Source organism: Rhincodon typus, chromosome 25 (genome assembly GCF_021869965.1).
Source record: "Rhincodon typus isolate 14 chromosome 25, sRhiTyp1.1, whole genome shotgun sequence".
NCBI lineage: Eukaryota > Metazoa > Chordata > Chondrichthyes > Orectolobiformes > Rhincodontidae > Rhincodon > Rhincodon typus.
Window position 1 is genome coordinate 9485769 of NC_063356.1, and position 16318 is coordinate 9502086.

The 16318-nt window shown below is 42.0% G+C and overlaps 1 protein-coding gene across 1 annotated transcript in view; it reads left to right on the top strand.

The window, feature by feature from the left end:
• The first annotated feature begins 361 nt into the window (after window positions 1-361).
• The window catches only part of ren (renin), a 42609-nt gene continuing 26652 nt past the window's right edge, over window positions 362-16318 (top strand). Inside the window, exon 1 of the mRNA XM_048611809.1 lies at window positions 362-460. Coding sequence (XP_048467766.1) covers window positions 405-460 — 56 coding nt within the window. The 5' untranslated portion in view covers window positions 362-404. The remainder of the gene's footprint in view (window positions 461-16318) is intronic.

Below are 16318 nucleotides of genomic sequence, written 5' to 3' on the forward strand. Positions count from 1 at the left end.
AGTTTTGATGAAGTGAATAGGGACAGTTTTGGTAACTCTCAGCATCCAGGGGAGAGTAGATAGCAAATGGAATCAACGTGACCACCCTGCCCGGATTTTTCCTTTCACAATGGTCTCCCACAAAATCTCTTTGCAGTATTTTCGAATAAAATCTCCACAAAGTCAATCAAGTCGGGCTGCTGTGTACATAGAGTTTAATTCCATTCTCTCATGTCCAAACTGCCAAACAGTTTGACAAGGGCAGGGCAGTAGACAGAGGGGATGAGCATTAGCCAATGGGAAGGTGGACGGTGAAGCTGTAGGCGATGCCAAATGACTATAAAACTCGCAAGAGATAGAAACTTTACCCAGATGTAAGATTGGCAAGTCAGCCAAGCAGGAAGACCGAAGCTTCGAGAACAAGTATGAAGTGGCTGTTGGTTCTTTGGGGTCTTTGTACCTCAGCAGGTGCTTTAAAAAGGTAGGAAGTTTTGTCGTTTCCTTACTGGTGGGAGTTTTAACTTGCTGTATTCAGCAGTAAAAATCAGCCAGCTGAACAAATAATAAACACAGTTTTGAATTGATTGATGATGTAGTTAATGTAGCTCTTTAAATTGTCACTAATTCTCAGATGATTCATTAAAATCTTTAAAAATATTATTAAAAGCTTCCATGTGCATACACATTCTGCCAATAATATGTCAAATTTATTTTGTTTTAATGACTGTGCTGAGGATTAGTTGAGATGAAGCTAACACTGGGCACCATTTTGTTGTTGATGCTGGGAGGGTTGGTCCATGTGATATAAGAATCTCCATTGACCATAATGCTTGTGAATTTGTTCAGAATTCAGTAAGTAAGAGTTAGCGTGGGAAATCAAAACTGCACAATTTTTCTTTTGCTGCTAGTATAATCCTGCACAATATATTCCTTACATCTACTCCCTAGGGTATTTTGAATCTTGGTACAGGAGCAGAGTTCAGGGAATTTTATTAATGCAAACGTTCATACTTCATCTGTGTTCTCAGTGAATGGGTCAATTTCAAGATTGCAAGTACAAGGAGGGATGTATTGGCAATGGTGAGTGAGCAGGAGTCTAAGATTAGACCAACTGTCTGTTAGAGAGAAACACTGGTGTGGAATTGATGTTTGATAGATCTATGATTAAATACATAGCAGGGGAGGCTGTACATGATGTTACAAAAGAGAAAGATGGGGATATATTTTCTGATCAATGCTGTTTTGAGACAGAACCTTGACTGAAGGCTAAATGGAGAATGACCACCTCAATAGAGGAAGAAACGATATTAGAGAGGGGTACAGAGTGGAAGTGCTCTTGTATTCTTAAAATTCTACAGCCCTTTGGCCCATCATGTCCATGCTGGTCATCAAGCGCCTATCTAGTCTTATCCCATTTCCCAGCACTCGGCCTACAGCCTTGTATGTTGTAGCATTTCAAGAGATTCTCTAAGCAATTCTTAAATGTTGTGATGGTTCCTGCATCTACGATACTTTCAGGCAGTGATTTCAAAATACCTACCACCATCTGGGTAAACATATTCTTCCTTAAATCCCCTCTAAACTTTCAGACTATTACCTTAAAACTGCATCCCCTGGTTATTGACCCCTCTACCAGGGGGAAAGTTTCTTCCTTCCTACCCTGTCTATGTCGCTCATAATTTTGTACTCATCGCTCCCTCTTCTCTGCTCTGAGGAAAACAGCCTCAGCCTTTCCAGTCTCCCTTCAGAACTGAAACACTACAGCCCAGGCAACTAGTGTCCATGACTTATCAATAGCATGTTTTGTACTAAACTCCCTTTGCATGAACCCTATTTTGTTGCGTGTCAATAGACTATTTAGAAGAAAGCTAAGATGTTCAAATTGGAGACATATAAAGATGGCCAGGTTATCTCAAAGTGAGGCAAGTGTGGGTGATGTTAATTGCTTCATATAGAATCATTCCCTATCCCCAAGAGCCCTAAATAATTTAATCTTAAATTCATAATTTCGTAAGATACAGGGACAGACTTAAGCCATTTGGTCTATTGAAACCTGCTTTGCTACTCAATCATGGCTGATATGCTCCACCCCCCCACTTTCCTGCCTTCTCCCCATAACCCTTCAACCCATTACCAATTAAAATTCTGTCTAACTCCTCCTTAAATTTACCCACTGTCCCAGTATCCACCGCACTTTGGAGGTGCAAATTCCACAGATTCACAACCCTTTGGGAGAAGTAGTTTCTCCTCAACTGTATTTTAAATCTGCTACCTCTTATCCTAAGACTATGACCCCTCATCCTAGGATGTCTCAGAAGAGGAAGCATCCACTCCACCTCAATTTTATCGATATCTTTTATCATCTGAATACCTCAATTTGATCTCTCCTCATTCTTCTAAATTCCAGAGAATATAGGCCTAAACTCTACAATCTGTCTTCATACGACAAATGGCTCATCTCTGGGATCAAACTAGTGAACCTCCTGTGTACTGCCTCCAATGTCCCCACATCCTTCCTCAAATAAGGGGACCAAAACTCTGCACAATGCTCCAGGTGCGGTCTCACCAATGCCTTGTATAGTTGCAACAATACTTTCTTATCTTTATATTCTACTCCTTTAGCTATAAAAACCAACATTTCATTTGCTTTCTTTATTATCTGCTGCACCTGCATGCTAGTTTTCTGTGACTCATGAACCAGGACACCCAGATCCCTCTGCACCAGAGCACCCTGAAGTCTCTCCCCATATAGATAATAAAAGAAGACAGCTACTGCACTGGGGTACATCACCATGTCTGCTGCCCATACTTCAACAATTAACCTTCATGTCTTCCTCCCATGTGTAATCACCGTGCCATCTAGTTATGAACTTGTTAATCAGTCAACACTTAGTCCAATCTCTGAACCTATGAAATGCTGTGTCCAGTTTTGGTCGGCCAGTTATAGGAAGAATACTGTTAAGCTGAAGAGGGTTGAGAAGAAATTTGCCAGGATGTTGCCAGGTATGGAAGGTTTGAGTTATAAAGAAAAGCTGGATAGGCTGGGACTTTTCTCACTAGAGCACAGGAGGTTGAGATGCAACCCTAAAGAATTTAACAAAATAACGAGTAGTATAGCTGGGATTAATGCAATTGTCTTTTCCCTAGGATGGGGAATTCAAGACAAGTGGACACATTTTTAAGGTGAGAGGAGAGGGATTTAAAAACGACATGAGGGGCAAATTTTTTACAAAGAAGGTGGTTTGCATGTGGAAAGAACTTCCTGAGGAAGTGGTGGATGTGGGTACAATTACAATGTTTAAAAGACATTTGGATAAGTACATGAATAGGAAAGGTTTGGAGGGATATGGGCCAGGAGCAGACAGGTGGGACTAGTTTACTTTGGGATAACATTCCATGCTGTATGACTCTATGCTTCTTTTTTTGACTTATATTCGTTTCCCAGGACCTGGTTTTGCTGAGCATTTTTTGAAGCAGAGTTGAACGGATTACTTTAGGAGAAATCTTTATTCTTCTTCAAGATTTTCTTTTAATGAAGAATGCTTTTTTACCAAAAGGTTGTTCTTTAGTCAATGACAGCTGATTTTTGGAAATGGGAAGATATCAGGTTTGAACAGATATTGTGAACAGGGCCTCTATCAGGCAGCAGAACTCAGAACTGGCATGGGGGAACTGAGGTCAAATTGCATCCCAACCACTCAGCTTTAGACTGGAGTTCAAGTCTAGAATCAGCCTGGTATGTATGAGTGCTCTGCACATCATGCATTGAGTTTAATGTGTGGGACTGTTCTTTCGTGGTGAATGAATTTGAAAACACTCTGTGTAAATATCATTGCCTCAGTAATTGTGTTAGTGGTCCAGTTTACGAATCTCCATCAGACCCTCTCGTTTATTTCTCTCGCCCTCCCACATTCCCCCTTCCCAGCTAGAAAGACAGGCGTTCTTCCAGCACCCACTCACCGGCCAGTTTGGGCGCGTGAGAGAGTTTGGAGAAGCTTTCCCTGTTATTGGCTATTTTCAGAACATTGCTGTATAAACACAGGGAGCTATGAGTCCTGTTTTAGTTCCTGTCTAATAGTTAATTTTACCATCTGGCTGATGATGTTATTGGCCTGATCACTTGAATCATATTTCTCCAATGACATAATGGAGAAAGCTTTTACCGAAGGGAAACTCAGCAGAAAGCTCACAGAAAAAGTAAAGCTGTTTGTTCACTGTCAACATTGACTATATCAATGTATATCCTCTGCTGTGATTGTCAAACTTCTCTCTATAATAGAGACACCCTCATCTGTAGGTCTTGTAATGCTCCCAGGGACCTTCTGTCCAAACCTCCTAAGGGAAAAACACTGCAACAAATATCATAGAATCCCTACAGTGTGGAAGCAGGCCATTTGGCCCATCAAATCTGCACCAACCCTCCAAAGAGCATCCCACCCAGACCCACCATTCCTCCATCCCTGTAACCCCACATTTCCCATGGCTAATCCACCTGACTTGCACATCTTTGGATGTGGGAGGAAAACGGAGCACCCGGGGGAAACCCATGCAGACACGGGGAGAATATGCGAACTCCACACAGACAGTTGTCCGAGGGTGGAATCGAACTCGGGTCCCTGGCGCTGTGAGCTACTGTGCCACCCCAATGGGGACAAGAATAAACTATTCATCCCCTTAAGCCTGCTCCCCCAAGCTGGCTGAAAGAGAAAGTGTTTTCTTTCTGGAACAGACCAGACTTTGCATTTGAGCTTCACTTTTCACAAACACGTAACATCCTGAAGCACATTTAGAGGATAAAGTGCATTTGAACTGTAGTTACTGTTGTAACATAGGGAATACGGCACTAAATTTGAGTGCAGAAAGACCCCACAAACGGCAAGAAGACAAATGAGCAGATAATTGGTTTCTGCTTGTGTTGCTGATCAAGGGCTAACTACTGCCCAATGCAACAGCGATAACTCCCCTTACTTTCTTCACAATGGGATCTTTCACATCCACCTGAGCAAGCAGGTGAGCCTTTGGTAAACAACTTGATAGTGATGTACTTCCTCAGAACTGCATTGCGAGTGTCTGCCTAAACCATGTGTTTAACAGTGAGGTGAGGCTAGAAACACGAGGGAGAGGCAAGAAAGCTGCCATTGAGCCAAAGCTGACACATGGTGGCTACTCAATCCATAATGGAGCCTGATGGTCTTGGAAACGCCGGTTTGCAAGCCTATACCACAATGTGACAGCCTTTGAGAATGGTTTGTGTTGTTTGGTTAGAATTAAAATAGCCTTTATTGTCACATCTACTTGAATGAAAGCAGTAAAAAGTTTGCACTGTCACCTCTTAGCACCATCTTACCTTAGGGACAGATACTCTTGAGTGTTGTTACAGAATTGAAATAATTAAACAAAAAAATAGGCTAGCATGGGAATACAGAGTTTATAGGTCCAGAATGAGAATAAAAAATGCCTTTAAAGTACTCAAGTTATAGTCCACGGAGTCTGTGCCCACCAGGCTTCAGAACACGAGGCATTGCTGCCACCATGAGCTGTCCTCCCTCCAGGATTCACCTCCAGGACTAGAAGCAATTGGGACAGGAGAACTGAGGAGTGGTTGAGATAGCTCAACAAGATACAAACACATAATCTTGAGAGCCCTCAGTACAAAGCAATAGCCCAGATTGTTTTGGAGACATGTGGCATTGCAGTAGCACATTTACAACTTACTGACCCTTGAATGACATAAACCAAAATAGCAATGATGGAGTAAGAGTCTGATGCTATTGCTTCATTCATAACCATATTGTCCTAGGATATTTACATCTCTCCACTCTTACCTTAGCCAAATCTAAATATCACAGCATATCTACATCCCTTGAGTGCAATCAATCGGTTGTTACTTCCCTTTTTTTGTTCATTCATAGGATCTATTTGTCACTGATAAGGCCAGCATTTATATCCCATCTTTAATGATTAGGTAAGATGTTGAACCCAACTAAAACAGTTTACTCGGCCGTTTCAGAGGGTGACTATGAGTCAAACACTCAACTTCTGTGGGTCTGGAGTCACATGTAGGTCATGCTAGTTAAGGCTGACAGATCTCATTTGTTAAAAAGGCAAGAATGCATCAGATGAGTGTTTTGAAAATCCAATAGTTTAATGTACCCTATAGCTAATACTAGCATTTTATTCAAAATTTTGTTTACCAGCTTAATTTAAATTCCTCAGCTAGAGTGGTGGAATATAAAGTTGTGCCTCCTTGGTATTACTAGTGGGGTATATTAGTCACTCAGAGGCCCCTGTGACACAGTGGGTATCATCCCTGCCTCCAAACCTGAAGCTCCAGTCTTGGGTCCCACTCCAGGACTTGATCATGACTGAGGAAGATGTGTGCAGACAGACTGAGTGTCATCCTGTATATCCTCTCAGGATGTACATAGCAATGGCAGGTAGTCAGAGATAGCAAGAACTGCAGATGCTGGACTCAGAGATAACACAGTGTGGAGCTGGAGGAACACAGCAGGTCAGGCAGCATCAGAGGAGCAGGAAAGTTGACGTTTTGGGTCAGGACCCAACCCGAAATGTTGACATTCCTGCTCCTCTGATGCTGCCTGGCCTGCTGTGTTCACCCAGTTCCACATTGGCAGGTAATCAGACTGGGAGATATTCCATCTCATGGGAGCCCTAAGACCAGAGTCCATGGAATCTGAGGAAATTTGGCAAATTAGATCCACAATTGGCTGAGTGGCAGGAAGCAGAGGGTGATGGTTGAGGGATTTTTTATTGGCTGGAATTCTGAGTTCGGTGGAGTCCCACAGGGGTTAGTATTGGGGCTCTTGCTGTTTGTGGTTTATATAAATGATTTGGACTTGAATGTAGGAGGGTAGATCATTAAGTAGGCAGATGATGCAAAAATTGGCAGGATTGGAAATTGTGAGGACAGTCTTGCATTACAGGAGGATATAGATGAGTTGGTCAGTGATAAATGGAATTCAATCCAGATAAATGTGAGGTGATGCACTTAAACAGGACAAACAAGCCAAGGGAATACATGATAAACAGTAGGACCCTGGGAAGCACTGAGGGTCAGAGCAACCTTAGTGTGCATGTACACTGGTCCCTTAAGGTATCAGGGCAGGTGGATAAAGTAGTAAAGAAAGGATATGACATGCTTGTCTTTATTAGTCAAGGCATAAAGTTTAAGAGCAGGGAGGTTATGCTGGAATTAAATTAAATGTTGGTTAGGTGACACCACGAGTATGTATGCAGTTCTGGAATCCAGAGGGATAAGATAGCACTGGAAAGGCTACAGAGGAGATTTGCCAGAAGATATTGACTGGACTGGAGAGCTTCAGTTCTGAAGACAGATTGGAGAGACTAGAATTGTTTTCTTTGCACAAAGGAGATTGAGAGGGGACGTGATTGCAATATTGAATATTATGAGGGGCAGAGATAGGGCAGACAGGAAGAGACTTTTCCCCTTGATGGAGGGATCAATGACCAGGCACAGATTTAAGGTTTAAAGGATATGTAAGGGAAAAGATTTTCACTCAGAGGGTGGTGGGAATCTGGAACTCACTACTTATAACAGCGGTAGAAGCACAAACCCTCATAACACTGAAGAATTATTTAGATGTGCACTTGCAATGCCAAGGCATATAAGGCTATCGGTTAAGTGCTGGAAAATGGGATTAGAACAGTTAGGTGTTTGTTTTGACTGACACAGATGCAATGGGCCAAAGGGCCTTTTTTTGTGCTGTAAACCTCTGTATTTCTATGCCATGCGATAGAAAGAAATTTGGAATTGCTCCTCTCCCACCACTGTCCATTGCCCCAGACCACAACATTCATGTAATAAAGCCCATTGGCATGGCAACTTGGACTCTATAAGTGCACAACCCCCAGTGTAACCATTATGTTACAGCAGCCTTAATTAATGAGACTGATGCTTAGGCTCAAAGTGATTAATTGACTTTGAATGCATTCTCTGATTGCAGTTAAATAAAATGCTGGTGTGACTCCAGACCAGGATTTGCTGAAAGACTGCATTTTGTAAACATTGTATGGTTCAGTAAATAAAATCCTTCTCTTCTTTAAAGATTTTTGTTTAACTACATTTTCCTCTGCATATTTATTTGCTGCTAACGTGTTCCTTCAGCCATTTGTTCAGCCAGAAATTTTCTCCAGGATATGTTAATTCCCAGCAAAGAGAATTTGATGGTTGCCTAGCATAAGGTTCACAAATGTGGTAATGTCAGGCAGAAAAAAACCAGCAGGACAGTTTTAATGAAGGGAATGATTTAAGAATCGACTATGGAGAGATGCAAGTGAAGTGGCCACAAGCACACTGTGTCACATTCTAATTAGCAATGAAGGAAGCTATGGAGAAAGTTACCATCAGCAACATATTTTATTCACTGGCGGGACATGGACATCATTGGTTGGGTCAGCATTTATTGCCCATCCCTAGTTGTCCATGTGCTGTATGTAGACCCCACTATGCCGTTAGGGAGGGAGTTCCAGGATTTTGATTCAGCAAAAGTGAAGATATAGCGATATATTTCCAATCAGGATTGTCAGTGGCTTGGAGGGGAACTTAAGGGTGTTGATGTTCCCATGAATCTGCTACCCTTGTCCTTCTAGACAGAAGTGGTCATGAGTTTAAAAGGTGCAGTCTGAGGATCTTTGGTGAATTTCTGCAGTGCATCTTGTAGATAATACACACTGCTGCTACTGAGCATTGGTGGTGGAGGGAATGAATGCTTGTGGGTGTAGTGCCAATCAAGCGGGCTGCTTTGTCCTGGATGGCGTCAAGCTTCTTGAGTGTTGTTGAAGCTATACCATACAATCAAGTGGGGAGTATTCCATCACACTCCTGACTTGTGCCTTGTAGATGATGGACAGGCCTTGAGGAGACAGGAGGTGAGTTACTTGCTGCAGTATTCCTAACCTCTGACCTGCACTTGTAGTCACAGTATTTATATGGTGAGTCCAGTTCAGTCTCTGGTCAATGGTAACCCCCAGGATGTTGATAGTAGGGGAATTCAGTGATGGTAATGACAAGGGGTGGTGGTTAGATTATAACTTATTGGAGCTGGTCATTGCCTGGCATTCATGTGGCATGAATCTACATAGCATTCTTAACTTAATAGAAAGCCCCAGGGCACTTCATAAGAGTATTACTAGATCAAATCCGGAAGATGAGATGTTGGCCCCACAGGTGTGCTCCCTATTGTTTAGGTCCTAGGCTTTGGAATTCCCTCTGCCTCTCTGTCCTCCTTTGAGATGCTTTGAAAATTGACCTCTTTCAACAAACTTTAGACCTGCTGACTATTTCTCATGCTCCCTGTTTTTTTTTTAATTCGGGTTTCCAGTTCAGTCATTATTTTGCTTTAATTTCTGCCACATTTGCTGCAGAGGCTTAATGGCTACTGACCCTGGAATCCCAGAGTCAGAGAATGCTTTTCAGAGGAAAAGAAAATCAACAAAAGGGGCCTTCAAGCCAAAACAAAAACATGAACTAATTCCATAAAAGACAAACATAATGAGCCTCGCTGGATATTCTCCTAAAGAGCTAGCACAGGAAGGAGAGGGGCAACTGGCCTCTTTTGTTCTGTATGATTATGTGGTCAGAATCTTTGTCTGAAGGATAGTAGTAACCAGCCTGTTCACACCTTTTCAGTACTAGCCTGTCAATTATTCAGCACCTTTAATCCCTGGATGATCATTAACTACCAAAGTGTATTAGCATTTAAATTGCTTTCTGTACTGATATCATCTACATCAGGGAATCAAAAATGTAACCCCTGGATGTTCAGTAACAGCTAGAGTTTATTTGCATTTAAATTGGTCTTGTGTTAATGTAATTAACATTACATAAATATTTAATCCTGCCAACTGACTTCTTTTAAATATTCAAACTGCTCAGATGTGTTCTGGAGCAGGTGGGAGACTTAAACCTTCTGGATCATTACCAGAATACCATTACCATTACCAATACCACATTACCATTGCTCTACAAGCCCTCACAAACTGAAAAGATATTGAAACAACATAAAATACTTTTCATCTCTGCCTGTTGCATTTGATTTATACAGCTGATTTTAATAGTACTACTTGTACATTGCAAATTTGACATGTTCACACACTGAATTGTACCTTCCAAACATGTTCACACACTGATTTGCATCTTTACAACATGTTCACACACTGGTTTGTACCTTCCCAACTTCTTCGCACACTGACTTGAATCTTTACAACATGTTCACACAGTGACTTGCACCTTCCCAACTTCTTAGCACACTGACTTGCACCTTTCCAAAATGTTCACACACTGATTTGCACCTTCCCAACTTCTTCACACACTGACTTGTACCTTTACAACATGTTCACACACTGATTTGCACCTTCCCAACTTCTTCGCACACTGACTTGCACCTTTCCAAAATGTTCACGCACTGATTTGCACCTTCCCAACTTCTTCGCACACTGACTTGCACCTTTACAACATGTTCACACACTGATTTGGATCTTCCCAAAATGTTCACACACTGACTTGTACCTTCCCAACAGCTTCGCACACTGATTTGCACTTTCCCAATCTGTTCACACACTGATTTCAGCCAACTTGCGTAGTTTTTGTGACTTGAATACTTTCTTGAAACCTCTACTAACAATTTGCATTGCATTACTTTATGACATTTGGAACACAGCAGGATGCTATTCAGCAAATTGACCTCCTGCTGGCTCCCTGCAGGGCAATCTGGCCTACCTCAGTAGTTCCCTGTTGCTCTCCAAATGATTCTTCAATTTCCTTTTGAAATTATTGTTTATTGATTATTTCTGCATCCAACACACTTAGAGGCAGAGAGGTCCAAGTTATTATTATTTGCTGTTTAAAATGTGTCACCCTCACAAAACGTAGCTTCCCCACTTTTGTCACCCAAAACCTAAAATCTGTAACTCTTGGTACTGCTGCACCATTGGCTCACGGGAACAGCTTTTTCTCCATGTCTATATTATCCAAACTGGTCATAATCTTGTGAGATTCTTTTCAGTCTACCCATTTGTGCCAGGCAAAACAATGCCAACTTAGCTTTGTAACTAAAACTAACCGCACGCCCACACCCCGCTCTATAACCATTTTGGTAAATAGCTCCCCCACCCTCTCAAAGACGCTTACATCTTTTCTAAAAGGCAGTGATCAGAGTTGGAGACAACATTTTAGTTGAGGCCTAACCAGAGTGTTATAACGATTCAGCACAGCCTGTCTGATTTTTGTAGCCAATGGGTAGTAATTTTGTGCTTTCCTCCAAGATGAGATTCATGTCCGAGGCAGTCGAGCAGGCATAAGGGGTTATGTTGGTGACCTTTTCACCACTGCCCCAAATAGGTCTTTGGAGAGAAGGTCTGTGGATGACGTCCCTGCCCTTCCATTGAATGGGCACTTCATGCCCACTGAAGGTCCTCATCTCGCTACTGCTGTTTCTACACATGGGATATTTGTTAGGCAGGGACCCCAAAACCCAAGCCATGCTGTATTTTCTCAAGGGAGGATTTCTTCCATCAGTGCCTGAATGACAGACCAGACCAAACACACTCAAAATATATCAAGGAGATAGCCTAGACCCTAACCTTTATATTATTTAATGGCATGTGTAAGGCACCGTGTTCCAGATCTGATTCAATTGGTCATACTACTATGCTTTAAGCAAAACCCCACACTTTCTTCTTACACCACATTTAGGATACAAACTGCATAAAGAAGAATTGGCATAATTTAATCTATCAAAATATTTAATAAAATAATATTTTATTAATTAATATTCATCCGCTGTTCCAAAATAACAGCAACCCATAAACACACCCTTGGCAGAAGCAAATTCAGCAGAACAGATTTGCTCACATGTTGTCTTCTCACTCTAGTCCAGCAAGACATAATTCTGACAGAATGAATCTTGCAGGAGAGAGAGGACTCAAGTTTTTTTGTAGCAGCAATGAGATAGCTGTATCCAGCAGCTTCAACTTCAAAAACCCCAACTTCAGCAACTGAGAGCAAAACTAAAACCCAAGGTCTGTGTGAGCCTGACTCTACTCACTCATGTTTCTTTTGTCTAATTTAAAGAATAACCCAAAGCTATGTACTCTGCTTTTCAGGGAGACGTTGACACCAGGTTTACATCACCCCTCTTCAAGAGAAACAGAAAAGGACAAATCCCTCTTAAAGACACATATTGCCACACTTTACATCAGGAAGGTGTTCCACTGAGAACAACCCTCTGCCACTGGCATCAATTCCCTGACGCCCTATCTCCCTGCACCCTGCAATGGCACATCACCCACAATCTTGGGTCCATGGTGACCTCTGGTGGATGTAGTAGCAGCAGCAGTTTTACCATTCCAATGGTAATTGCTACATTACTGTCAATACTTCAGTAGCTGTAAACCACCTGGAGTAGTGAAAAGTGCTATATTAATTAAAACATAAGAAATAGGAACTGGAGTCACCATTCAGCTCTTCAAGCCAGTTCCATCAATCAAGAAGATCATGGCTGATCTACTCACATCTTAATCCCTTAGAATCTAAAAATCGCTATCTTGAGCATTTTTAGCAACTGAGCATTTCTGAGGTGGAGAATTCCAAAGACCCACAGCCCTTTAAATGAAGAAACATGTGCTCATCTCAGTCCTGGTCACCCATTCAGAACAGAGATGAAGAGGAATTTCTTTTCTTGGGGGTAGTCAAACTCTAGAATTCTTTACTGCAGAAGGCAATCAACGCTGGGTCGTTGAGTATAATGACACAGGCTGAGACAGACGGAGTTTTAATTAGTAAGAGATTCAAGGATTATGGGGAAAAGGCAGAAATGTTGAGTTATGAATTATCAGATCAGCCTTGATCTCATTGAATGGGAGAGCAGACTCCATGGGCTGAATGGCCTACTTACACTTAGATGTCTTATGGTCCTATTAAACCCCTTATTCAGAGACTGTGACACCTAGTTCTGTATTTCTCGACCAGAGGAACTGTATTCGTGGTACCGTCCTGCCAGTCCCCTTGAAAATTTTACATTATTGATTGGCATCTGCTTTCAATTTTCTAACATTTAGAAAATGTAGGCTTAGTCTACTTAATCTCTACTGGCAAAACCTCCCAGAGCATCTCCTAGGGAGCCTCAGGAACAATTGCTGAGGGTGAGGGAGAGATGGCTAAATGGTCTGGAACGGGAAATAAAATCAAGGGAGCAAAATGTCATTAGTGTTTGAAATTCTCTTCAAGCACTGGCGGTTGGTTCATTGAATATATTGAAGGCCAAGTCAGACAGATTTTTGATCAACGAGGGAGTGCAGGGTTATGGGGAAGTGAAAATGGAGTTGAGTCCACAATCAGATGGGCAATGAAATGATTGAAAGCCGGTGCAGGTTTGAGGGGCTGAATGGCCTTCTCTTGCTCCTATCTCTTAAGACCTAACGTCTGAATGGGAACAAGAGGGAGCAGACGTAGAGTGGAAATGTAGGACTGGATGTAGAATTAGAAGAGATAGCAATGACTGCAGCAACAGAGGGATCTGTGTGGGAATGAAAAAAAATCAAACTCTTTCCAGTAGGAAATGGAGAGGCACTGCAGAATATGTAGGGAGACCAGCATTCCAGGATTCCACTACTCTATTCAAGAATTAATAATTGATCTCTGGGAAAACTCAGGACTCTGAGGCATTAGAAATATACATTGTTTAAGTTGTTCATGGGATGTTGGCACTGCTGTCTGAGAAGGAGCCCAGTGCGTGCTTGGCTGAGATTGAGACAGTTGCTACAAGAACTAGATTAATCAAGAGTTCCATCCACACTGATGAACCATTTTTTATTCAGTCAGAGGATGTTGTATTTCTGGCCAGGCAAGCATTTGTTGCCCATGCTTAATTACTCAGAGGACAGCTAAGAATGGATTTGGAGTCACATATAGCCTGACCAAATAAGGGCAGCAGATTTCCTTTAGGACATTAGTGAACAGGATGGGTTGTCATGATCTCTAACTCATGTAACTCTTAGACTTTTGTTGAGATAGAATTTCACCGTTTACCATGATGGGATTTGAACCCTTGCCTTCAGATTATTAGCTTGGGCATGACCAATTTACTATCTAGTGGCATTACTGCTACACTACTACCTCTCCCTTACACTGGCTGTGATTTGCTGAAGACTTGTCACTCACTTTCAAAATATACTTGCGAGTTAGCTGGGCAGGTCAGGCAATGAAACTTTCAGGAATGTGTCCAGCTGGAGCCTGCAGGGGATCAGAGTTGTTAGTGTGTGATTTTGTGTAGCTGATCAGCCAAAGACGAGTCAGAGACTGTGGAAAGTGAAGTTCAGGAGAGTAGCAAAGATGAGTTTGGGCATAATGATGATGCACCTAACGTTTTTGGTAGGAACTGGAGATGAGGCAGGGTGAGAGATGGACATTGTTGGTCTGAGTGATGGATTGAATGCTGGATTAAAAGCTCGGCACTGGTGAGGATGGCATGGCTCCAAATCATGGAATGGTGTTTGGCTGGGAATCATGAATGGGGGACAGAATCGGGAACTAACTAAGGGGCATAGCTGGAAACGTTGATGAGGATCAAAACCGTCCTTTTTAGGCAATGCTGAGTTGTATGAAATTTCTGCTCATCAACACTGTGAGTATTTTATGTGCCCCTGGGGAATACATGAGGGTGTGAGAGAAATGGGGAATGACCTGTAATTTTTAAAGTAAAGTCTGTCTGCATCAAAGTTGCGGTGGGTTTGCAATCTGTGAATCTTTATGACTAGGTTTATTGCAAATGAATAAATCCCTCAGTGCTCGCATTTACACAGTCATTTAATTTTAGGACTGCAGTGTTTTGCTACCAGCTTGAGGTCATGATGGGGTCAAGTAGCCTGAGTGAATGTGCCATCCAACTGAATATATGAGGGAAGCTTATGCCTCGAGCTCTGTGAGAAGGCCGTTCTTAAAACCCAGCAGTCACTTTTGCAATGGGACCCAAAGAGCTTTGCTACATCCTGCAGCTGTTTTAGGTTCAGTGAGATGGTCACCAGTTCAAAATAAGAGAGATCCTCAATCTCAAGATATTTGGGTCTAGAATACCTGCAACCCCTTGCATTCGTAACATTTAAAATTAAATCTTGAGGTGCTGTAGCAATGGAAGAAGGCAGAGGAGTGGATAGTAAGATATGGGAGCAGTTAAGCAAGTGATTTGGTTGGAACATGAGATTGTGAATGCATCTAAAGGCTGCTATCAGTGCTATTTTTGGCAGTGATTTGTTGGTAGCAATGTCCACTCTCTCAAAAGATGTGGGCTCAAGCCTCACCTCAGAAGCTTGAAAACAAACACTTGACTCACAATCCAGTGTGGCACAGATCAAATACTTTAACTTTGGACGTGACTTTAATGTTTCTCTCTCTATTAGGTATAGAAGATTCTATGACTATCTAAAAAATCAGGAGTTATCCCTGGTGCCTTGTCTAATATTAACCTTTCTGACAACATCACTAAACAGCTCCCATTATCTGGTCATTGTCCCATTGCTGTTTGGGGAATTTTGGTGAAATTAGCTGCCGTATTTCCTGCATTACGGCCAATGCTAATCTCCAGAAGCCCTTCTTCAGCTCGAAGGCACTTGGGGATGATCTGATATTATGAAAGATGGTAAATCAATGCAAGTTTCTTTTATATATTTGTGCAGTTATATACACAACTCTTCTGATCCTGGGGCAATTAGTGGGCACAATAGAACCAAAAGAGTCTTAGAAACAGGCCCTCTTCTCCCTAGGAGCAAGGTCCTTAAGCCTTTTCAACATTCAATGAGGTGTCTTCAGAGAAACTCCTTATCCATAACACCACAAAATGTAGGAGCAGAGAAAGCCATTCAGCCCATCAAGTGTGCTCCCCTATTCAATGAGATCATTGTTGAGATCATCTGATCTGATAATCTTCAAACTCTACTTTCCAGTCTTTCCTCATACCCTTGACTCCCTTACTGATTAAAACTCTATCCCAGCCTTGAGTATACATAATTGGCCCAACTTTGACAACCCTTTGCAGTAAAGACTTTCAGATTCACAACCCTCTGAGAAAAGAAATTATTCCTCATCTCAATCTTCAATGGCCGATGGGAAACAACCTCTCCACTTCTAACCAGGCAGGTCTCTGAAGAACCTTGTATGGTTCAAATGAAATTACATGGAATGTAGAGATAGTAGGAACTGCAGATGCTGGAGAATCTGAGACAACAAGGTGCAGAGCTGGATGAACACAGCAGGCCAAGCAGCATCATAGGAGCAGAAAGGCTGACGTTTCGGGCCTAGACCCTT